The sequence below is a fragment of the Myotis myotis genome, unplaced genomic scaffold (assembly GCF_014108235.1).
Source record: "Myotis myotis isolate mMyoMyo1 unplaced genomic scaffold, mMyoMyo1.p scaffold_m19_p_3, whole genome shotgun sequence".
Taxonomy (NCBI): domain Eukaryota; kingdom Metazoa; phylum Chordata; class Mammalia; order Chiroptera; family Vespertilionidae; genus Myotis; species Myotis myotis.
In genome coordinates, this window is record NW_023416335.1 from 133,452,778 (window position 1) to 133,477,311 (window position 24,534).

At 37.7% G+C, this 24,534-nt stretch overlaps 1 protein-coding gene across 2 annotated transcripts in view; it reads left to right on the forward strand.

Annotated features, from left to right (window-relative positions):
- Positions 1–19,316, forward strand: part of SLC6A15 (solute carrier family 6 member 15) — a 40,361-nt gene extending 21,045 nt beyond the window's left edge. Inside the window, exons 6-12 of one of the 2 annotated variants that reach the window (XM_036301595.1) lie at positions 1,390–1,631; positions 1,733–1,925; positions 5,303–5,495; positions 10,622–10,781; positions 12,375–12,537; positions 13,612–13,741; positions 19,084–19,316. In XM_036301595.1, coding sequence (XP_036157488.1) covers positions 1,390–1,631; positions 1,733–1,925; positions 5,303–5,495; positions 10,622–10,781; positions 12,375–12,537; positions 13,612–13,741; positions 19,084–19,217 — 1,215 coding nt within the window. In that variant the 3' untranslated portion in view covers positions 19,218–19,316. Of the gene's footprint in view, positions 1–1,389; positions 1,632–1,732; positions 1,926–5,302; positions 5,496–10,621; positions 10,782–12,374; positions 12,538–13,611; positions 15,045–19,083 lie in introns of those variants that run through there. The other variant, XM_036301594.1, reaches the window with a different exon arrangement.
- The last annotated feature ends 5,218 nt before the right edge of the window (positions 19,317–24,534 follow it).

Sequence of the window (24,534 nt, forward strand, 5' to 3'; positions counted from 1 at the left end):
TAGGCAGGTTCCTTAACCTTTCAAAGATGTAGATAATAGCAGCAACAATTTCATGGATTATTGCAAAGATTAAATCAGATTATATATATATATATATATATATATATATATATATATATATATATATATAGTGCTCAACAATGTGCCTGCCACTATAGTCTATATATGTTAGCAGTTTTTGAACAGTGAGAGTGTGGTAGGCAATGTGGCAAGTTGTGTCTTATTACTCCCATGATTCATCTGGGGAAGCAGAAACAGAAAGGACTGGCCACTTACCCTAGGGGGCACTATTTAGACTATTTGGATTATTAAGTGGCAGAATCAGTATCTGAAACTGTCTGTGGATTTCATGTTCTTACCTGTATTTGGCATTGCTCCCATGAAAGGTAGTTTCATCACAATTGTAAAAAAAAAAAAAGACAAAATGGCAGTTAAAAACACTACTATTACTGAAATCCAACTTAACTATTTATTGTGGTCTTTGACACATATACCTAATATTAGTTGTTCCATTGGAAAGGTTTGATAATTATTTAAGAAGTAAAGCAGAGTTACTTGAAATACATGTTCAGCACAGATTCAGAACTTTAGAACTTTGGATCTGAAAGGGTCTTAGATATGATATGAGGTGTGGGCAAAAGTAGGTTTAATTTACCAGCCATCATTACTTAAAAGGTAAATCATAAGTAGGGATCTGAAATAATAGCAATAATAATAATAATAAGACAAGTAAATAATACAATAATAAATAATGACACAAGATTAAACTCTGTTTTGCGTACTCACAACTGTGAGTCTACTTTTGCCCACCCCTGTAGGTGCATTTCTCTAATTATGAAAAAGAAGGCTTTCAGGAAAGTCTATAGGAATGAATGAATAATATATGAATTAACACATATGTGGATATGCAAAATACAAATAGTTTAATTCTACCATACTCATGATTAATATCTGCTTTGACTATTAGACTTCCACCAGAAAACACAAAACCGGGTTTTAGTTAAGTAATTATTTAACTTTTACTGATAATTGATTTATTTTGCTTTGGAAAGAAAACAAAGACATAAATAGGAAGTAATTGAAAATAGTTCACTTCTCTTTTAAATAGTCCTTTGATGATTTGTCTTAAAGTATTTAAAAATTCCCACGTAGATAGAAAATCTCTATGTTCATAACATCTCCCTCTGTAAGCTTGATCGTCTACAGTATTTCTTGTTCATATTCCTTGTTTCATTTTCAAATGAAAAAACTATTATTTCTAATTAAGAACAGATTATCCCCCTGATTTAAATATTATGATGATATATTTAATCAATACAACTAATTCCATGCAGATTATTCTGAACTATTACTTTGAAGCTGATTTCTGTTATGTTTCATTTTAAACAGCTTGAAAAAATGCTGGAACCCCAAGCCTGGAGAGAAGCGGCTGTTCAGGTGTTCTTTGCCCTCGATCTGGGATTTGGTGGTGTCATCGCCTTTTCAAGTTACAACAAGAGAGACAACAACTGCCAGTTTGATGCTGTGCTGGTGCCCTTAGTCAATTTTTTTACTTCTATCTTGGCCACATTGGTGGTGTTTGCAGTTCTGGGCTTCAAAGCAAACATCATAAATAAGAAATGCATTGAAGAGTATGAGTATTAATTTCCTTTAGCATTTGATGGAAGAATTATATAGAAATTAAACCCCCCAAACTCTTAAGTGTTCATTAACATGTTGTTCTGTTTTTCAGAAATGCTATAATGATTCAAAAATTGTTGAAAATGGGCAACATTCCTCAGGCCATTATTCCCCCTCACACCAAGTTTTCAACTATTACCGCAGAAGCTTATCACGAAATTTATGACATCATTAAAAGAGTGAAAGGGGAGGAGTTTCCTGCTCTTCATCTTCGTTCCTGTAAAGTTGAAGATGAGCTAAATAAAGTTAGTAGCTATGTTTAAGCAATAAAATAGGTATTATTCAGTTAAAAGATTCATTCTCCAGAAGACATTTTTGGTTTAGGAAAATGACTGTTACAGTTTTAAAATTTACATTCTTTATTTCAGAAGACCACTTTCTTAAATCATTAAAGGTTTCCTTTACTTTATTTTTTTTAATTTCTTTATTGGTTAAGTTATTACATATGTGTCCTTATCCCCACATTACCCCCTCATCCCCACAACTCATGCCCTCACCCCCCTGTTGTCTGTGTCCATTGGTTAGGCCTATATGCTAGCATATAAGTCCTTTAGTTGATCTCTCCCCCTTACCCCCACCCTCCCCTACCTTCTCTCTGAGGTTTGACAGTCTGATCGATGTTTCTCTGTCTCTGGATCTATTTTTGTTCATCAGTTTATGTTGTTCATTATATTCCATAAATGAGTGAGATCATGTGATATTTATCTTTCTCTGACTGGCTTATTTCACTTAGCATAATGCTCTCCAGTTCCATCCATGCTGTTGCAAATGGTAAGAACTCCTTTTTTACCACAGCGTAGTATTCAATTGTGTAGATGCACCACCATTTCTTAATCCACTCATCTACTAATGGGCACTTAGGCTGTTTCTAAATCGTAACTATGGTGAATTGTGCTTCTATGAACATAGGGGTGCATATATCCTTTCTAATTGGTGTTTCTAGTTTCTTGGGATATAATCCTAGAAGTGGGATCACTGGGTCAAATGGGAGTTCCATTTTTAGTTTTTTGAGGAAACTCCATACTGTTCTCCACAGTGACTGCACCAGTTTGCATTCCCACCAGCAGTGCATGAGGGTTCCTTTTTCTCCACATCCTCACCAGCACTTGTCTTTTGTTGATTTGTTGATGATAGCCATTCTGACAGGTGTGAGATGGTACCTCATTGTTGTTTTGATTTGCATCTCTCGTATAATTAGTGACTTTGAGCATGTTTTCATATGTCTCTTCACCTTTCTTCTGTCTTCTTTCAAAAAGTATCTATTTAGGTCTGTTGCCCATTTTTTTTTTATTGAGTTCTTTATCTTCCTTTTGTTAAGTTGTATGAGTTCCCTATAAATGCATGCAAACAAATGAAACTAGGCCACCAACTTACAACATATGCAAAAATAAACTCAAAATGGATAAAGGACTTAAACATAACATGGGAAACCATAAAAATACTAGAGGAATCCACAGGCAGCAAAATCTCAGACATATGCCGAAGCAATTTCTTCACTGATACTGCTCCTAGGGCAATGGAAACTAAAGAGAAAATAAACAAATGGGACTACATCAAAATAAAAAGCTTTTGCACAGCAAAAGAAACCATCAACAAAACAATAAGAAAGCCCACTGCATGGGAGAACATATTTGCCAATGTTATCACCGGTAAGGGTTTAATCTCCAACATTTACAGGGAACTCATACAACTTAACAAAAGGTTTCCTTTACTTTTAAAAGCAATTTCATTGATTAATCCACAGTAATTTAAAATATGAATATAAATGAAGTGATTTTCATCATATAAAATCAAATCAGTCTGATACCTTTCCTGGTATAATATTTAATATAAAAATTGTATCATGATTATCACATATTGCATGACTATTTTGATACATTAATAATTTTTGGCCATTTTAATAATTGTGTTCAACAAGTTATGATTAAATTCTTTTTCTTAACCAGTGTAATGTATTTTAATAAATATAAAATAGGTGAACACTAATATTCTTGTATTGCTTACCACCTTTTCCCTGTATTGTCAAAAATAAAATGTCATAGAGAAATTAGCCATTAATCACTTGATTTAAGATACTTGAGACTAAACATAAAGTATCATGTGCAGCATGATCTCACTCATATGTGGAATCTAAATAACAAAATAAACTGAACGAAGTGGATCCAGAGACATAGAAGCATGGAACAGAGTGCAGAATCTGGAAGGGAAGGTAGGGGAGGATGGGTGGGTGGGAAGTAATCAATCAAAGACCTTGTATGTATATATGCATAACCCGGGGACACAGACAATAAGTGGTGAAGGCTGGGGGTCAGACTGGGTGGGCTGGAGGGGGTCAATGGGGGAAAAAGTGGGACATATGTAATACTTCCAACAATAAAGAATTATGTAAAAACAAACAAAAAAATAATATCCTCCTTGTTCAGCAGAGTGAAGGGCACTCATGGCTGCGGGATCAGGGCCTCCTATGGCATGATTATGTCGCTTTCTGATCCCATGCAGCCCTCTCTCACAGAGCATGTAGCTTTGGGGGGGAGGGCTACTGTGGTCCTTGGTCCTCTGTGCCCTGCTGACATGAGGTCTCAGGCTTGATCTGACCCACCCTTTCAAATCCCCTATTCACTCCTAGTGATTTTCTGCTAGGACCCTGCTTCCAATCTTCCTTGAGCCAGGCATCCAAGGGCTGGCATGGGGGGAACTGTTACAGAGCTGGTTAGTCAGATGTACATGTCAGGATAGGTCTGAACATAAAAAAAAAGAATCATGTGCAGATAATTATGGATAAAACCATATATGTATATATATATATATATACACATATATATATCTAATATGCTAAGTGTCTGACCAATTGGTCTACCAAATGGTAGACCAGTTGCTATGATGCGTACTGACCACCAGGAGGCAGACACTCCAACCCGCAAGGTTAGCTTGCTGCTGGGGTCCAGCCGATCAGGACTGGGTAAGAAGGGCCGGACACGCCCTGGAGCAGCCGTGGGCAAACTACGGCCCGCGGGCCGGATCTGCCCGTTTGAAATGAATAAAACTGAAAAAAAAAGAGACCGTACCCTTTTATGTAATGATGTTTACTTTGAATTTATATTAGTTCACACAAACACTCCATCCATGCTTTTGTTCCGGCCCTCCGGTCCAGTTTAAGAACCCATTGTGGCCCTCGAGTCAAAAAGTTTGCCCACCCCTGCCCTGGAGCCTTCCTGTGTTCCTCCCCAGCTGGCCAGCTCCTATTGGCCCGGATTGAGACTGGGCAAGAAAGACCCAATTGGCCCCAATCGCTGGCCAGGCTGAGGGATCCCACACATGCACGAGTTTGTGCCCCTGGCCTTTAGTCATTAATATAAAAATCTTGAATCCTGTAAGGAAAGACAATCTTACCATTTAAAGGTGTTTTGTTGTTTTTAAATTCTGGTTTATTTGTTTTCTTTATGAGATAACACAATCAACTTGTTAGTTGAAAGGCACAGTTTCTTAGGAGACAATGTGATTCTGCATGTTTATTTCCAGTCTCTCAAGGCATTATTCAGAGTTTCTCTTCTTTGTAACTGATGTATGTAGCCATCACTTAAAATTGCTCTGTATTCGTGTTGTTATTCTGTCTATTTTACAGGAGGCTCAGGGAATTGGTTTAGCTTTCATTGCCTTTACAGAAGCGATGACACATTTCCCTCTGGCTCCCTTATGGTCAGTGTTGTTCTTCCTCATGCTGATAAATTTAGGCCTCAGCAGCATGTTTGGATTCATCGAAGGGGTCATCACGCCTGTGGTGGACAGTTTCAAAGTGAGCAAAGAATTGGTTACTGGTGAGTTTTTATGTACTTGACTTTCCATTGACTGATACAGGCCATTTTACTCTTGGTGTTGTTTGGGGTTTTATTAATGTCTATTTGTAAATATGTATTGCTAATATTTGTTATTTTTTTTATATAACTGTATAATCATATAACTATGTAATGTATAATTGCAAATGATAGACTTAACACATCACACTATTGGCGATTATTTTTACATTGCTCTTAATTAATAGTAATGTCATCATGAATTACTGTCACTAGAATAAAGTCATAGATTGTTCATGTATTAATTTGTATACAAGTCAAATAATTAACTATAGTAAGGTGGCTCAGACCTCAAATTCCTTTCCCAAATTTGCTAAAATTGATAAATCTAAATTTCTAGTGTAAAAGAAGTTGTGGTCTACTAGTAGTTTATAGTTCTAATAGGAAAGCAAATAAAACAACTTATCAATATCGATGCTTGTTAATAAGCCAATCTGCAAGCACTGAGTAAAGTACCAGTTTTGAACTGCATTTGAAGGTTATAAAAGATATGAGAAATTATAACTGAGAAACAAAGATATAGGCAAGCTCCTTCTCCAAAAAAACAAACAATTGTATTGTTAATTAAAAGCAATCTGGGTAGATAAAAGACTTGTACCATGTAGTATACTTATAGATAGCATAATAGAGACTTTACATGTTATATAAATTAAGAAGAAACAAAGTCATCTAAGTATATACTTGAACTGATAATGAAAGAGGTGGAAGTTGAATTTGAAAGAGGAGAGGTCTTCTCACAGGTCAGAGGATGTAGCACATGTAGAGCTAAAGAGAACAGTGAGGAAGCCAACCAGACCAGTGTTGGGAAGTGATGCAAAAATAAATTGGCTAAAAAACATGTAGGTGATCTTGAATGCTGGGCAGTGGTGCACAAGCTTCCCGAGGCTCTGTGTTTAGCTCTGAAAGATTTTAGTAATATATTATGTGTAAACTAGAGGCCCAGTACACAAAAATTTGTACACTCGCGGGGTGGGGGTGGGGGGGGCTCAGCCCGGCCTGTGCCTTCTCCCAGTCTGGGAACCCTCAGGAGATAACTACCTGCTGGCTTAGGCCTGCTCCCGGGTGGCAGAGGGAAGGCCCAATCCCTAGGTGCAGCCCCTGGTCGGGCTCAGAGCAGGGCTGATTGGGGAGTTGGGGTGCCACCCCTGTCACACACAGAGCAGGGCGGATCAGGGGGTTGGGGTGCCGCCACTGTCACACTCAGGGCAGGGCCGATGGGGAGGTTATGGCTCTACCCTGTCACACACAGAGCAGGGCCCGTGGGGGGGGGGGTGTTGGGGCGCTGCACCCTGTCACACACAGAGCTGCAGGGCGATCAGGGGGTTAGGGAGCTCCCCTGTATCAGGCACAGAGCAGGGCTGATCAGGGGGTTGGGGCGCCTTCCCCTGTCACGAACAGAGCAGGGCAGATAGGGAGGTTGTGGCCCCGCCCCCTGTCACACACAGAGCCGCAGGGCGATCAGGGGTTTGGGCTCTGCACCCTTTCACGCTGATCCCGGTGCTGGGAGGCCTCACGGCTTCGCTGATCCCAGTGCTGGGAGGCATATTACCCTTTTACTATATAGGATAGAGGCCTGGTGCATGGCTGGGGGCCAGCTGGTTTGCCCTGAATGGTGTCCTGGATCAGGGTGGGGGTCCCCACTGGGGTGCCTGGCCAGTCTGGGTGAGGTGCTGAGGGCTGTTTTCAGGCTGGCAGGTGACTGAAGCTCCCAACTGCTCCTTTTTTTCTTTTTTCTTTTTTATTCTGGGCCAGCTTTAGCTCTGAGGCTTGGCTCCAGCTCTGAGGCCTCGGCTGCCAAAAGCAGGTATCTGGTTTGTTTGGGTTCTATAATCGCAACAATGTATAACTCCAGCTCTGAGATCCCGGCTGGCTGAAAGCAGGTTTCTGGGGTTTTGTTAGCTTCTATATTTGTAACAATGTTTCAAACTGCAAGCTCAGAGGCCGGCAGCGGCAGACGGGGAACGTTGGAGTCCTCTGTCACTGAAGCAAGCAAGCCTCATGTTCGCTTCAAGCTGCCTGGCTGCTGGCCATCATCTTGGCTGGCAGTTAATTTGCATATCGTCCTGATTAGCCAATGGGAAGGGTAGTGGAGGTATGGCTAATTGCCATGTTTCTTTTTTATTAGATAGGATAAGTCTCAAATATACACCTTTACCACTTACTGCTCTGCTAAGTGTGTGTGTGTGTGTGTGTGTGTGTGTGTGTGTGTGTGTGTGTTCGTTAAGCAATTTAAGGAGTTCCTTAAATATTGATTCTAAATATCCTCTACTCAGCTGAACAAAAATGAGAAACTTCTTTATCTTTATCACAAGGCAGTTTCTACTTCTTCATTTCTATTCCATTTAAGGCTATTGATATTCTGCCTGATGTGCAGGCTAAATAACAGCCATCTTTGCTGCTTTCCTCGTCTTTGTCTCATATCCAAAGCCCATGAGGTAAGAGGGCTTGCAAATTCAGGAAAACGCAACAGTAGAGAGGGAAGAACACACATGGTAGGGTCTGCTGCCTACTGGGAGACCTATTTGGGCAGAGCAAAGGGAATGTACTCTCTTCCCCCATTACCCGTCTTTGGGATCATACCTGTATTCAAGTTATATTTGACCCCAATAAAGTGATCCTCCATCAACTTTGCCAGATGTGTTTTTGTCTTCTCTAGTGGAATAGTGAGATTATATAAGTGAATCCCCCATTATCTTTTCATCTCACATCTCCAGCAAAACTCTGTCTGTACCACCTAGGATTTACTCTCTTCACGTTTGGCTTATACTGTGGTGTAATTAGGAGACAGTAAAAGTGACACAGACTATGGTCCATATTCAAGCTCTGCTACTTCCATCCTGAGACTTTTAAGTACAATATACTGTGACAAGCATTTAAACATTTCAATATATGATAGATTCCAAGTATAGTACATGTTACTTCTCATTTTCTACATATATATATATATATGTAATTTGTTTATGTATGGTGCAGCTCATAATCCTAGCATAGTGCTTCAGAGATGGCCTAATATGACCCATATCTGTTGACACTGTTGGAAACCCCATCTTCAAACCCAGGGATTTCTGTGTTCTCGCCTTCTTTTGCTTTTGCTCACTTCTGTTAAAAGGTGGTTGACAACTAGAACACAGTCATCTTTTATTTTTGACAGTTTCTCTACTAATGTGCATGAGAGAATAAAAAGTCAAACAAAACTATGGTAATATTATATGGATTCCAGAAGTTTCTCTAAGTTTTTATATTAATGGTCAGAAGTTTCTGTATCTTTTTCAAATTCTACTGCAGAAATTTCTTTTAGGTGGTTCTTCTTAGTTGGATAATCAGATTGCCCAACCCTGTTATAATTGGCCCGGTGCATGAAATTTGTGCGGAGGTGGGGGTGGGGGGGTGGGGCACGGTTGTCCCTCAGCCCGGCCTGCACCCTTTCCTATCTGGGACCCCCTCGGGGGATGTCCAACTGTTGGTTTAGGCCCGATCTCTCTCACAATCTGGGACCGCTGGCTCCTAACCACTCGCCTGCCTGCCAATCTGATCGCCCCCTAACTGCTCCGCTGCTGGCTTGATCACCCCCAACTACCCTCCCTTGCTGGCCTGATTGCTCAAAACTGCCCTCCCCTGCCACGACCCGCCTCCTCCACGTGAGGCGGCAGAGATACTGGGACCGGCATCCTCCATGCCTCATGGAGCTGCGGGACCCCCAGGCCTCACCGTGCAGAGCAGCTGCCTGGCCCCATCTCTGGTGTGCGCATGGCCCTCTTGTGATGCCATCTTGTGGTGGCCATCTTGTGCCGACGTGAGGGTGTGACAACCACCTAGGCCAGTGATGGCAAACCTTTTGAGCTCGGCATGTCAGCATTTTGAAAAACCCTAACTTAACTCTAGTGCCGTGTCACATATAGAAATTTTTTGATATTTGCAACCATAGTAAAACAAAGATTTATAGCCATAACCGGTTTGGCTCAGTGGATAGAGCATCGGCCTGCAGACTGAAGGGTCCTGGGTTCGATTATGGTCAAGGGCATGTACCTTGGTTGCGGGCACATCCCCAGTGGGGGGTGTGCAGGAGGCAGCTGATCGATGTTTCTCTCTCATTGATGTTTCTAACTCTCTATCCCTCTCCCTTCCTCTCTGTAAAAAAATCAATAAAATATATTTAAAAAACACAAAGATTTATAATTTGATATTTATTTTATATATTTAAATGCCATTTAACAAAGAAAAATCAACCAAAAAATGAGTTTGACACGCGTGTCATAGGTTCGCCATCACTGACCTAGGCTATTATTAGTATAGATTTCCAACTAATCTGTTAAGTAATATCAAAATATAGATTTGGTTTGGTGCTAAGGCAAGGCCTGCTAAGTTTTTTTAGTTATGCTTTAAAAATAACCAGACTTCAGTCAAATATAAAACTATGTATTTTATCACAATTTTATTATAAGCTTCATTACTCTCATTATTAATGCAGAAATTCAGAGCTTCCAAAACTATAAAATGCTATTAAAAGTAGGAATGACCACCCAGTCGACGTGGCTCAGTGGTTGAATTCCCGGTCAGGGCACATGCCCGGGTTGTTGGCTTGATCCCCAGTTTGGGGTGTACAGAAGACAGCAGATCAATGATTCTCTGTCATCATTGATGTTTCTATCTCCCTATCCCTCTTCCTCCTCTCTGAAATCAATAAAAACATATTTTAAAAATACATTAAGAATGACCTATGAAAATTTTCTGCTGGAAAAGGTCACTTTGCTCTTAATAAAGAGAAGAAAGGCATGGGGATTTATACTTTTAAAATCTTCATGGTTTTACCTCATTTATTATTTGTGCTCGGTAAGTAAGTTTGCACAGACTAGGGGAGATGGTTGTATTACTCTCTAACAATGAATTTATATTAAATGTGTGCTAAATCCTTGTAACTACTACCACTATGTAATGTTCCACAATATTAGGAAAGGTATTGCCTATGCATATTATTGACAAGTTATAAAAGTGAAAACAAAATTATACTTTGAATATAGTAATTCATAATACAACTTAAAATACTTGATTCTGAATAAGGGCTTAATTTTTCATTTATTCCTTTTGTCCAGTTATCTGTTGTCTTCTGGCATTTTGTATTGGTCTGATATTTGTGCAACGCTCTGGAAATTACTTTGTTACAATGTTTGATGATTACTCTGCTACACTGCCGCTTCTAATTGTAGTCATTTTTGAGAATATTGCTGTATCCTTTGTCTATGGCACAGATAAGTAAGTATATTTTCATCTCTATTTTGGAAACACCAATTGACATTATCTATTTAATTTAAAAGGGGAGAAAAATGATTAGAGGGGAAAATACCACAAACAAAATCTTTTGAAGGCTCTTCTTTATTTAGCAATTTTAATAAAGTATATTCGCCTATTAGGTAATTAGATCGAATTGTGTAGATGGTAATATAGTCTAGGATCCTGGAGCTTTGATTTAATACTGGTTGTCAAGTAGAAACGTCCAAGCTCCAGTGGCTATTTTCCACAAACCTCATTGTTTTGAGTTGTTGTTATCTATGTTTTACAGATGAGAAAACTCAGGCTCAGTGAGATACCAAGTGACTTGCTCATCGAACCTGCCCCGAGGCAGACCTGGGACTCATAGTCATTTCTGCTTACCTCCCAGCCTATGCTCCTAATTACTTTTCTGACTTGTTTCATGAGAGGAATTTCATTTTTTATGCTACATAATGCCTTGTGTAACAGGCCAATTTTGGGAAAATACAGGGTGTCCCCCCAAAATGTATACACAGTTTAATAGCTGATAGCTCAATTTTGAGAATGAAATGTATTTTAATAAACACTGCCTTTATAATTATTCAAAGTGTGTGTATACATTTTGGGGACACCATATATATACTGCTCTGAGATATATATGGCATTTGATAATACACAAACTTCATATTTATATGGAGTCATTATTTGAGTTCACTAGATGCCGTTAACCTCTGAATTATACACCTGCTTGATGTGAGAGGTGTATATGTTTGCGGTGAGATGAAGCAGGAGAGTAATCTCAGAAGAAAAATGTTCCTGGAGGCATTTTGGGCAAAGTATTGTCCAATTATTTTTAAGTTTCTGTCTTTAGTGAACATGTATAGACTAAAACAATAAGATCATCAAGCTTATTAGAGGTCCGTGTAAAGTAGGAATGTGTGTTGAATGAAGACCAGAGCCCTCTTACACGTCACAGAGAGGAACATATTGACATTGAATAAGCTTTGTGAGAATGTTTTTACTACTGTCAAAAGCTCCAGGTAGGGGAACTTCCATGTTGTAGTCATGTACTAGATAGCAATAGTAGCAATGGCTGTCTGACATGCACTGATTCTTAAACTTCATAAAAATACTCTGTGGTAACTAATAGCATCCATGTCACATGGAGAATGTGCCCTCCTGTACAGAAGGACTTACTATATTAGTTGTAGAGCCAGGACTTTAACTCTGACTTTAATTTCAAAACCAGCCATCTGGACACTCTATCAAGCTACCCACAAGTTCTAACCTGCATTGTACTGAAATTTGATAAAGTATTGCTGATGTTGTGTTCATAGAGTAGGAAGTCATCAGTAGAAGGAGACATTTCAGTAGTTGGCTAAAGAGTGCTTTACCTAAATAAAAATTACGGTATGTATTTAACTGGTTCCATTTTACTTTATATGATCTTAATTTATGTCATCTTCCAGTGTAACTTTTTGATAAGTATCAAATGTCATATGGTATCATGTCTAATTCCCTATCAAATCATTGGTCTAATGCATGTTTAAAAGGTAATACATAAAATTGAGAAATAATTACCTTCTTTTTATTTAGATTTATGGAAGACCTAAGAGATATGATGGGCTTTGCTCCCTACAGATATTACTACTATTTGTGGAAATATATTACTCCTCTAGTGCTATTATCCCTGCTAATAATTTCTACTGTGAATATGATATTAAGTCCTCCTGGCTATGATGCATGGAATAAAGACAAGGTAAAATACAAAATAAGGAAGTTTTTACCTTTTGCTTTCTTCACAGTATATTTTACTATTTAATGACTGGTGTTGCTTTTATGCAAAAATCTTGAGATTTATGTTTTGTTCATTCCCAAACATGTATGATTTTTTTATACATTGTAGATTTTTATACATTGTAGATTACATCAAATACTAATTTGGTTCTCATTAAAGTAGCTTTATTCATATCACCACATAGATGAACCAATAATTATTCAGCCTTTAACTAGAAAACATATTGCTCAAACCACCAGGAATATTCCCCTTACAAATGTATTAAATCATATCCCAGATACAATTTTCTGATGAAAAGATGCATCAACCATATAGATACGATGTAAACAACTGTTGAAGTAATATTTTGTTGTAACTATTTTATATTAGCAATGACTATTTTAGTTCTGTCGTCAGGCTGCATTACCCATATCATAATGCAACCATTATGTATACATGGGATGTTATAAAGTTAGAGTGCTTATTTTTCAGAAGTATTTCTGACCTTTATTCTATGGTCAATAATTCTATATAATAACAACTGAATTCGTGACAAGGCATAAACAAGTCTGTTATCCCTCACCAAAACCCCAGAAATGTGATAAAATTTAGATTTCAGAAAGTCAATATGGCATATGTAACAGGTATCTATTGCTTAATAACAAACTACCTCCTACATGTCACAATTGAAAGCAATGCTGATTATTATTTTTTGGGTGCTATGGGTGAGCTGGATGAGTCTTCTTTTGGTCTTGCCTGAGCTAACTCATGCAGTTGATTAAACTTGAAGAGCCAGAGTGTCTCTGTAATTTTTTATTCTTGGCTTCTTCCAACTAATATGACTTATGGCAGCATTCTATGAAACGAGCAGAGATTGCAAGGCCTTTAAGGTCTAACCTTGAAGTTGCTTAATGTCACTTCCAAGCCATTCTATTGGACATAGTAAGTCATAAGAACAGGTCGAATTCTTTGCTTACAAACCTGAGACAAATATAATATTTTTTTTCCATACTTGCAGGGAAAATCGATTATTAATACATATTTTGGTGTTAACAGGCATCTAAGGAATTTCTGAGATATCCAACGTGGGCAATGGTTATCTGTATATCTCTGGTAGTCCTGGCACTACTCCCCATCCCGGCTGTCTTCATCATCCGTTGCTTCAACCTTATGGAAAATAGTTCCGGTAATTTAGCCTCCATGGCCTATAAGAGAGGAAGGGTACTAAAGGATCCTGTAAACTTAGAGGGAGATGATGCAAGCCTCATTCATGAAAATTCAAGCGAAATGTCATCTCCAAATTTGGGTAAAAATATTTATCGGAAACAGAGTGGATCACCGATGTTGGACACTGCTCCCAACGGGCGATATGGAATAGGGTATTTGATGGCAGATGTGGCAGATATGCCAGATCTGCCCGAATCTGACTTATAGCTGGGGCGGGGGTGTTGGATCAGTGGGGTTTATTTTGGTTAATTGCTATCACTGAACATTGTCTTCATGAAGAGAGAAGCTTTAGGCTTCACTTATCAGAGGGCGATCTCAGGTGTCCCATGGCTGTGATCTTTAACACTAACAGTGTATGTAAATTCAGCTGGTGTGTTCCTTTGGATTCTCCAGTTTACATTCGCACAGGAAGAGTGGCAGACAAAAGTTACAGGGACTGAGGTTCATGTTTGTCAGAATTTTTAAAAACACTTTTGGTGGTTTTTTCAAGTATTTCTTTCTCTACAAAAACAGGTGTTACCTCAGTTTCTAATAATTTCTGGATGTAATGGCATTTGCAATTCAAAAATGGTGGACGCACTTTAAAATGCATAAGTTTGCCTTTAGGGTAACTCCCAGCATGACAATGAACAGTTCTGTAAGTTGGTGCCTCTCAGCACATTCCTGTGACTGTTTTGTGTAGATAGGCTGTACTTATTTTGGTTGCATTGATACCTTGTCAGGCAATTAGTTGAAGAAAACTGCAAAATATTTTCTTATGTGATTGCTGTATAGTGCAATAGTATCAAAGAATAAGAAGGCACTGATGTTGGGATGAAAGGTTATATTCAGGATCATGTGTATGATGGTTGTATATTTTGTGTGAAATATGTGTGAAAATGACATAAGTGTGAGTCACTTAGCACTCTCAAGAATTATGCAGATTCTGCATTTTTCTATGCCGTGTGCCTAAAAAACCTACTTGATGTTTATTGTGGATTCAATATTACTCATAGTATATTTATACACTATACTTGCAATGTATATAGATGTATATTAGCATTCTAAGTATTGATTTGAAAACTTGAAGCAAGATGGCATTTTATTTCATATCTTTCTGTTTTGCTTCTGTTTTAAGCAAAAATGAATCCTTTTTTAAGTGATTGTTAAAATTGTATGGCATTACATTTTAAGCTACAAATAAAATTTAAAAATGATATTTGTTTTTCACATTGATTTTTCTTGTATCACTTGAACTGGATTACTTGAAGTGCATTTCAGTCAGCACTTAGGAATTTCATCACAATTAGCCATCATATTTCAAGTAGAATCAATATATGATTAACAGAGTTACCACTACTTTGGAGACAACAGCAAAGTAGAGTATTACGGTGAAATAGTGTTTTGATGTGATCCCACAATTCTTGAAAAAAATACTTGCAGTTTCCCAGGAAACCACATGTACAGTTGGCAGCTTGCTGGTCAGTATTGTCTCAGAAGTATAAAAAATTATGGTGATTTTTATGAAACTTGTATATATGAAATTAGATGAAGCAGGAAAACTCCACTGAGTACTATCTCATTAAAAGGCTTTTATTTATAACAATAAAAATATATTAGTTGTATTTTTTTAAATGATGGATAAAGCAGCAAAAAATGGGAGATAGTACCGCATCATATCCATTGATTTCTTTTTGCCAAATATTCTTGATCTGCTATAGGCATATATTATAGACTGCATCACAGCATTTAAAATAGAATTCCACTGGTGATTAAAATTTTTAGTTTTTTGCTTTACATATTCAGTATATTTTGTATCTCTTTAAACATATTTTATAGGTAGGCAATAATGCACCTTACACAAATTCAAAAATTACAACAATGCAATGTGAAGTAATTTCCTCCCTAAAATTTCACCTAGCCTCCTAGGTCCCATCTTTAAAGGCAACTCCCATTGTCAGTTTACTACTGATCCTTGTGGAAATGTTCTATAAACACACATTATATAATTGACAGCATTTAGCATTCTTTCTTCTGAATCTTATTTATTTCTATGAATAACTTATTTTGGACAGTGTTTCATATGAAGGCACATAGATCTGCTTCGTTATTTTAGAAGTTGAAATAATATACACTTTATATATCTTTTGTGCTGAAGCAATATGTTTATAAACTACCCCAATATTAAAAAGTTTATAGCAAATAGTTTATCTGCCAGCCTTTAACTTATCATAATACATTGCCAAATAAGCATCTTTTTTTTTTCTCCCCCTCTCATCATGTGGCTTTTAATGACAGTTTGGATACTTGCTTTCCACTAGGGAATTAGGTTTCCACCTGTCTACGTTTCTATTCACAGTGTGATAAGAATGTAGGAATCCTAGTTTTGAGAAGGAAGAGAATCTAAACTGTTTCTAATGCCCTCACTGGGAAGATGAGGAGACTGACCATGGAAGTTAAAGCTGAATAGACAAGGTCTCTCCTTTTTGTTTCTTTTCATTAGTTAGTTCTTCAGCTATCCATTCATTTATTTATTTGCTCATCCTTTCTTTCAACATCTATTCACCAAGAATCTATCTTATTCTTAGTGGTAAGCCATGCATCATTGTAAATAGAATATGAATTATCCATCTTTCCCCAGTTTCTCTCCTTCCTCATGGACACTCCTTCCCCACCCTTTCCCAGGTAGTGTAGTATTTAATCAGTGAATGGTAGTATGAATTATTCTCCTCTGCACTCTAAAATTTGAGGCTACTTGTTTTTGTATTACTTTGCACTACTTCTGTAAACTATGGTGTACATTTGCCCCTGAACATAATATAGCCAAGTATTGTGTATCTTCAAATATAAAGGCAGGCTGGGGAGTGTGCAGGAGGGCTGATTGAGTGTGCAGAGTGGAATATAAGAACAATAGAGAAAAAAATTACTATTATATATTAGAGTCATAATGTGGGAGTTGAACATATTGGTGCAATGAAGTCTTAGGATGTAATTTTATGAAAGTATATTTGCATTTCCATGTGTCTCTGTTTATGTGCATTTTTAGACAGAAGTTTATTTTTTCATTTAATCTTCAAATGTGTACATGATCGCAGAAAGTTTAAGATCAAGATACAGTGTTACTAATTACTAGAGGCCAGGTGCATGAATTTGTGCACGGGTGGAATCCGGCTAGCCCACCCTAATCGGGGTTGGGGGAAAGGACGTGGGAGGTTGGTGGTTGAACTCTGGTTGGTCAACTCCTGCCCAAGGGGACAATTTGCATATTAGCCTTTCATTATTTAGGATAATTATGCTTTTGAGTTACCTGTGCCCTTTCTGTATATTTTAAACATACTGAATTGGAATCCTTTTAGAATTGGATGCAGGAAATGAATATTTAAAAAAACACCACATATTATAATGTTAGTTAGGTACCATGGGTATGAAAAAGATAAAAAGAAGTACAAGTAAAATATGAAAACGGGTTGTCTTGAAAGAGAAAGAAAACAACAATGTGAAAACCGTGATAACAGGTGAACACAATTTGGTGGATAGAAGTTGGAATTTATAATAAACCCTTTGAAAGTAAAATATCTTTCTCCTTTTGATTTTGTTCTGGTCACTGTGTTTCCTGAACAATCCCAAAGAGATTCCTATTTATCTTGATTGACTATGAATAAAATCAATAACAATCACATGGATTTTTCCCCCATACATTTTAGTTGTAAATTGTTTGAACTGTAATGTGTTGACAAAAAGGAAAAAACCATAAAACTCTAGAAAACTATTGGAAATACTAAAGATAACACTTTCCATAAGCTATCCATTAATGAGCATAGCACATTTTTACCTTTATAACTTAGAACCGAAGTAAAATGTTCCATATGTTATTTTGCCTCAAATGACTGACTCCAAAATTGGCTGATTTACTAATTATCCTGATATGCATTCCCACCTAAAACATTGCCTTAAGAATGCTTATCACATGGAGGTAAAAAGAGAAAAGGTGCTGAGACATTATCTCGTCCTAAAATCAATGTCTTTTGAATTCTACTAATGTTTTAGCATACCACAGTGATTCCTGGCACCATCATTGAAACGCACAGATGTATGTATTACCACACCACCACCACCAAAAACAAAATACCTGATTTATATGAACAGCAAGAAATGTGCCATGTGGTGCCTAGACAATGCCATATGTGCCACCATGTACATAAAAAGAGCCATGCCTGTAGGTTAATGGTGATATCTCAGCTGCTATTCTGTTTCTACTGATGGCCTTTTTAGGGCATATTCAGTTGTGTACTAAGGAAGGTAAAGGTTCTTTAGAAGAGGCTGATGTATTTCTAAGAATACAATTTTCTCAGTAAAAAAGAAACACATTAAAAGGGCTGCAAATATATCTCATTCTACTGTTCTTTAAAGGAATGCTTATAAAACAAGCAAAAAAAAAAAAAAGAAAAAAAAAACAAGCAGAACATGGTAACCCAGAGCACCCCAATCTGAAATGAATGAGTAAACCTTACATTTGTGAGCATGGTAGCAATGATGGCATTCATTTTATCTGTTCATCACAAGCAGCTACCTATATTATTATTATTTTTAAAGTGGGTTTTTATTGATTTTGGAGAGAGGAAGGGAGAAGAAGAGAGAAATAGAAACATCAATGACAAGAGAGAATCATCTATCAGCTGCCTCCTGCATGTCCCCTACTGAGAATCAAGCCTGCAATCTGGGCATGTGCCCTGACCAGGAATCAAACCTTGACCTCCTGGTTCATAGGTTGATGCTTAATCACTGAGTCACACTGGCTGGACTTTACCCACATTATTAACCAGATACACCAAATTCATAGATGCAGAGGCCTGGCCTATATTCATTTCTCCAAAGAACTCTCTTTTGTCAGTAATATGTTTTTTTTTCCCTTTCATTTTAAGGTTTGCTTTATTTTAGGTAAATATTTAAATGATCAAATTGGGAGATTTGAGGTCTGTTAGATTAAAACTGGTAGAATTAAACAATGAAGATAGTTTTTCTGAGCAAGAGAGGATCTGGATGGTCCAATCTCTGGGGGGAAAAAGCAAGTAGAAATTTATTGATTGTCTGCTTTCTTAATAGACATTTGGGTAGACTTATTTTAATTAAGCCTTTCTGTAAATAATCCTATAAGAGATTTAATCATCTCAAACTTTTTTTTTTTAGATACTGTATATAGTAATGCAATGTCAATGTAGAATACCAACCAACAGGTCATTTTGATAAGGGAGGGGCATGTAATAGATGAAGAATCACAGTTGTTTTATACTTATTCACATAGAAAAGAGATTTTTCTTACAGACCCTGGGAAACTGAAGGATGTGTCGCCAGCAGGAAATCAGGGATCAGAGACAAGGATATCTCAAAGCCCAGATGAGCCGGACACTAAAAAGAAGATACCTGTTATGCCCGGATCAAGGGTAGAACCTACCTGAGAGGAGGCAGCGTCCCGGGGCTATCTTTGCAAGGACAATGATAGAAAGAAGACCCTGGGAACTCCCTAGTTTTAGATTTTTTTTTAACCCACCCTCTAATCTTATATAAGCACTGGCTTGAAATGAAATGTCAGAGCAGTCTTTTCAAAGTATTACACCTGCCGCTCTCTCAGATGGCCAGTCATCTGAATAATAAAAAGCACCACAAAGATTCAACCTTGTCTCTACTTATTCGACTCTGGTATTGATGGGTAGCAGGATCCTTTTGTGTACAGTTTCAATTTGAAATAGAAACATTTACTCTCACTTTTTTTAGCCAAGTGTGGTCACCAATAAACTGATTCTAGAACTTAGATTCAGTAGAATAAATCTAATTATTTACATAGTATATAATATCATATGGAATTTATTATATAGTTTATTTTCACCTCATAGTCATACCTAATATCCATGCAATATTGAGAGAATTTTTTCATTCAAAACTTTTTCACTTTGATTTTTTCCCCATCTCTTCACAAAATATTTATATTCAAACAAATCCCAATTCAAATGAGTTATCCAAACAAATCCCATTTCACAAGCTACCTTCCTTTTGAAGTTTACAGATGGACTACAAAAACAACACCCATTTTTGTCATCACTTTGTGGTTAATTTACATCAAAACTGCAGTAGTCCATAACCTAAACTTAAATTTGTAAAATATTTTAATTTTTCAAATTCAATTTATTTAAATAACACTGTTAGAACTAGTTCTCTCTTTTCAGGCAGAGTCAGTAAAACGCCTCTGGCATGGGGTTGACTGATAGAAAAATCACTTTTTGGGGCTATTTCCCCCATAACAGTACACTTTCTATTACATACAATGATGACAAGCTCTAGTTTAGAGATTTTTTCTTGATTTTGCCATGAAATGAAAAAACAAAAACTTGACATTTCACAAGCAGTTTGTTTTATGGGAATTCAATTGCTGTGTATGATTAAGGCATAAGTATTTATTTTTCATGATGGAATAATTTCAGGTAATGTTAACGCCATAAAGGATATTTTTTAAATAGGGAGAGAATAATTTTGCATTAAATGATGCTATTTGTGAGTGAAAATAATGATGATGATTTGCCAATAGTCTGAAAAAATTTGTCTTTGCATTATTGTTAAGGTAATCAAAAAGTAATTTTATGTTTATGAGTATTTTAACAGAAAAAAAAAGTACTGCCTGTATATCATTAATAAAAAAACAAAGCGGTTTTAGTCTGTTCAGAGAAAATAGGGAGATATTTCCAGCAAAAGAGCTTACTTGTGTGAACCAGACAGAAGGCTGGACTCTGGGGTCTTGCTGCGTTAGCCTTCCCTGAGCAGCCAGGCATGGCAACCCTGTCTGCTCTTATTGATTAGCTCTCAAGGCTGATTTGGAGCTTGTGCTGTCAAGGTTTCAGGTTTGTCCAGTTGGTTTCACACAAAGAAAATTCTAGGACCTGTCACCTTACAGGGGTGGGCAAACTTTAAGAACCCCACAATGGGTTCTTAAACTGGACTCAGAAGAAGGAGCTGCGGCCGTGTTTCCAGGCGTTGCCATGTTAACACTGCTGCTGGTGAAGGAGCGGAGGGGAGAGCAAGAGAACCCTCTGCTCTTTCGGCTCCGAGGGCCGGATAGAACAGCCAAACGGGCCGGATCCGGCCCGCGGGCCTTAGTTTGCCCACGGCTGCCTTAGAATGTAGCCAGCGCTAACAGCAGCCCCATCTTCAAAGGCACCAGGGAACAAGTTGAGAGAGGGTTAATCGCTGAACATAAGCTATGGGAAACCTAGAAAAATAACCCTTACTTGTCATTCATGTTATAAGAAGCAAAGTATGTCTCAGGTATTATGGATTTGAAAAAATAGAGACTTGGCTGCTGAAAATTATACTCCAAACTTTTGAAACAGTGAAATGTAATCATTTCATTTAAGAGCTCTAATTTTGAGGCCTGGGCAGCTAGATATAGAGAAATTAGCGATTGTGTCCCTAATTCTTATTAACACAGTTTAAGCTGGGTGTTTATAGGATTTACCTGGTTAGCCCTAAACTTAAAGTCAACTTGACTTCCCTTGGCTCTTTCCTCTCTCCTTGCCCACACGCAGGCCGCAGTGTTCTCTGGCCCTCTTCTGTCCTCTTCGCCTTCTCCTTAATTCACATCTACTAGTCAAGGCATAAATGACTAGTAAAAGTTTTAGGTTTTTAGCTCTACTCCCAGAGACAACTGCCCCATTTGATAGAGTACAGTCTCAAATCAGTGCCCCCCTTTAATCCAGAGAGCCCTAGTTGGGGGAGGGGGTGCAGTGGCAGTGGAAAGGGCTTCTGCTCTACTCCATCCCCTTGTATTCAACTTAAAGTGGCTTCACTTTTTTCAGTTTCGGGGTTGGGTAATATTTCATTAAAAATGAATCCCAAGTTTACAAAAGGCAATATGCAAACATTTCAATTTTACTTATATGAAACATATATAAAATAAGAACTCTTTGATCCTGAGTTCAGAATTATATTATTTTAATATGAGCTCTGCCATTTATTAGTATGTAACTCTGGACATTTATCAAGCCAATCTGAGCCTCAGTTCCTTATCTGTTAAAGTGGATTTACTAATAATATCTACCATGTAAAACTATTATGAGAATTAAGGAAGATAAAATGCTCAACACAGTTGCTGGTCCATATTAGGTGGTAATTATACTCAGGCATTCTTCAAATGCAGAAGGTGATCCTTTACAATCTTGGAACTTTCCAAAATACTTAAAAATCAAACCACATATAAGTATTTTCCTATATGTAAGAATAGCTGTGAGAGGCCAAGACAAATTAAGCCTCTCAATTTACAAATGGCTAAGGCATTATATACTTCTCTTCCATTCCAAGTACATTTCCTAAGCTAATGCTACTTATAAAATACAGCCAATTAGAGAAGTCAAATATGTTACAGGATCTAACCAATGAATGTAGGGCTGAAGAAAGAAAATGTAGCCCAAAAGTCAAGAGCCAGAGAGTTAGGCCCAGCCTGCATGGCTCAGTGATTGAGCATCAACCCATGAACTATGAGGTCACTATTCAATTCCCTGTCAGGGCAATTTAGTTAAATCACCAGTCGGGGGTGTGCAGGAGGCAGCTGATGATCAATGATTCTCTTTCATCATTGATGTTTCTATCTCTTCCTCTCCCTTTCTCTCTGAAATCAATGAAAATATATTTTAAAAATAAAAGAGAGAGTTAAGGAAGGAATCAGAACCAAGAAGCAAATGAAAGAATGAGGTTTGAGGGACCAGAACTTTGTGAATAGAAATACCAAAATCTCCTTCATATGGGGGTAGAAATGGTTTGTTGTATTGGCTCAAAGGAATCAGATCAATGCGGACCCTCTTTGCACTCTATAAAGATAATATAGCCAAGGTGACAGGTACATATATGGAAAGCAAGTTGGATAATATGTGTTGAAAAATTCAGATCTGAGAATCTAGAGAGCATGGGAGGATGTGAGTGACTGGGCTACATGTCTAAATTCTTTTAAAATGCGACAAAAAACCAAGGAAATAACATACAGCCAAAGGCCAGATTCTGCTAACAGGCTGCCAGTTTATAATCACATCACATACAATATCTCATCTGTTCTTACTATCATCATGGAGTTCATATAACATCTTGGGAATGGCATGGCCAGGGAATATTTCTTGATGAACTGTTATCTCAGCAGGCAAATTAGAAGACATGGGAGTTAACTTATGAACATTGTTGGGTGCTTAGATAACTGTGTTTACCTAAACACATAAACATGTAGACAATTCAGAAAGGGGAAAATATGTAAAAATGTCCTGCAAAATATAATGATGGCCTTTTCCATAAGTCAACTGCCTGGCCCTTGGTAAATTCTGGAGTGCTCTGGAGTGCTCCTGGTATGAAATCTTAGAGACAGAACAAGGAGGGAGGGTGTATTTGTTTTCTAAGGCTGCCATCACAAAGTACCAAAGACTGGGTGGCTTAACAGAGCAGAAATCTATTCTCTCACAGTTCTGGAGGCTAGAAGTCTGAAATCATGCCATGCTCTCTCTGAATGCCCCACACCTTTTTCTTAGTTCTGGTGGTATTGGAAAAATGTTGATGTTCCTTGACCTGCAGATGCATCACACCCACCTCTACCTTCTTTGTCACATGGTACTCTCTCTCCACATGCCTATGCCTCTTCTTAGAAGGGTAGCAGTCTTTTGTATTAGGGCCCAGCATGATTCGGTATGCCTTATCTTCATTTGATCTGCAAAAACCCTTTTCCAGATAAGGTCACATTCAGAGGTACCAGAGGTTAGGACTTTAACATATATTTTTTTGGGGGGAGCACAATTCAACCCACTACAGACGAGATTGCACCTGTATTCCTTTGTGTTCAACTTTCTTGATGGAATTATAAATTATATATTTTATCATTTTCTTTACTTTCTAGAGGAAAATGCAAATAACTGGAACATTTAAAAGTGTAATTATGGTCTGACTATTTTCTTAAATATATTTCTAAGGCTCTGCATTTCCCTCAGGATAAAGTCCAAACTGTTTATGATGATAGATTTGGTTTTTCACAATAAGTTTCTGCCTTACCTCTGGCTCATCTCTTCAGCATATTCTACACCCCAGCCATGGGCAAGTGCTGAATTTACACTTCTTTGAGTCTTAAATTCCTTCTAAATCATTTCTTTGCACATACTGTCCAGATTGATCTCCATTTCTCTCCACCCCTTTCTTTATCTTTAGCTAGAATCAACACATCTTTCAGTTCTCAGTTTAGATGGTATTTCCTTTGTGGGGCTATTTGCCCTGTTGTTGTGCTCTGTTTATACTTGGACCAGCACTCATCCCACTGTATTCAAATTCTCTGTTCCCCACATTAGCCAAAGGTTAGATGCTTTGTTTTATTTAGAATTGTATCTTCAGGACTTAGATAGGGCTTGGCACAGAATGGTCATGCACGTTTTTGGGGGGACAAGAGGTAGGAAGAGGAGAGAAAGAGGTATTGAAAAGGGAAGAAGCATTAGAGGAGAATAAAAAAGGCCATGTCAGGTGCCCACACTCTTAGCAAGTAGGATCAAACTGAAGCATGGTAGCAACCATCGCGGGTAAAAATTGCTGTTTGATATTTTAACCCTGCTGATTTGGCTTCTGTAATTTTTTCCTTGCTAAAATAATAGAAAAGCTATTTTGATTTTCTGAACTCATATAAGTTATCCCATTCCATTGAATGCTCCATTGATTGTGGTTTTAGTGCCCCACTGATTGTGATTTTACTGGTCTTTTGAAACACATTCC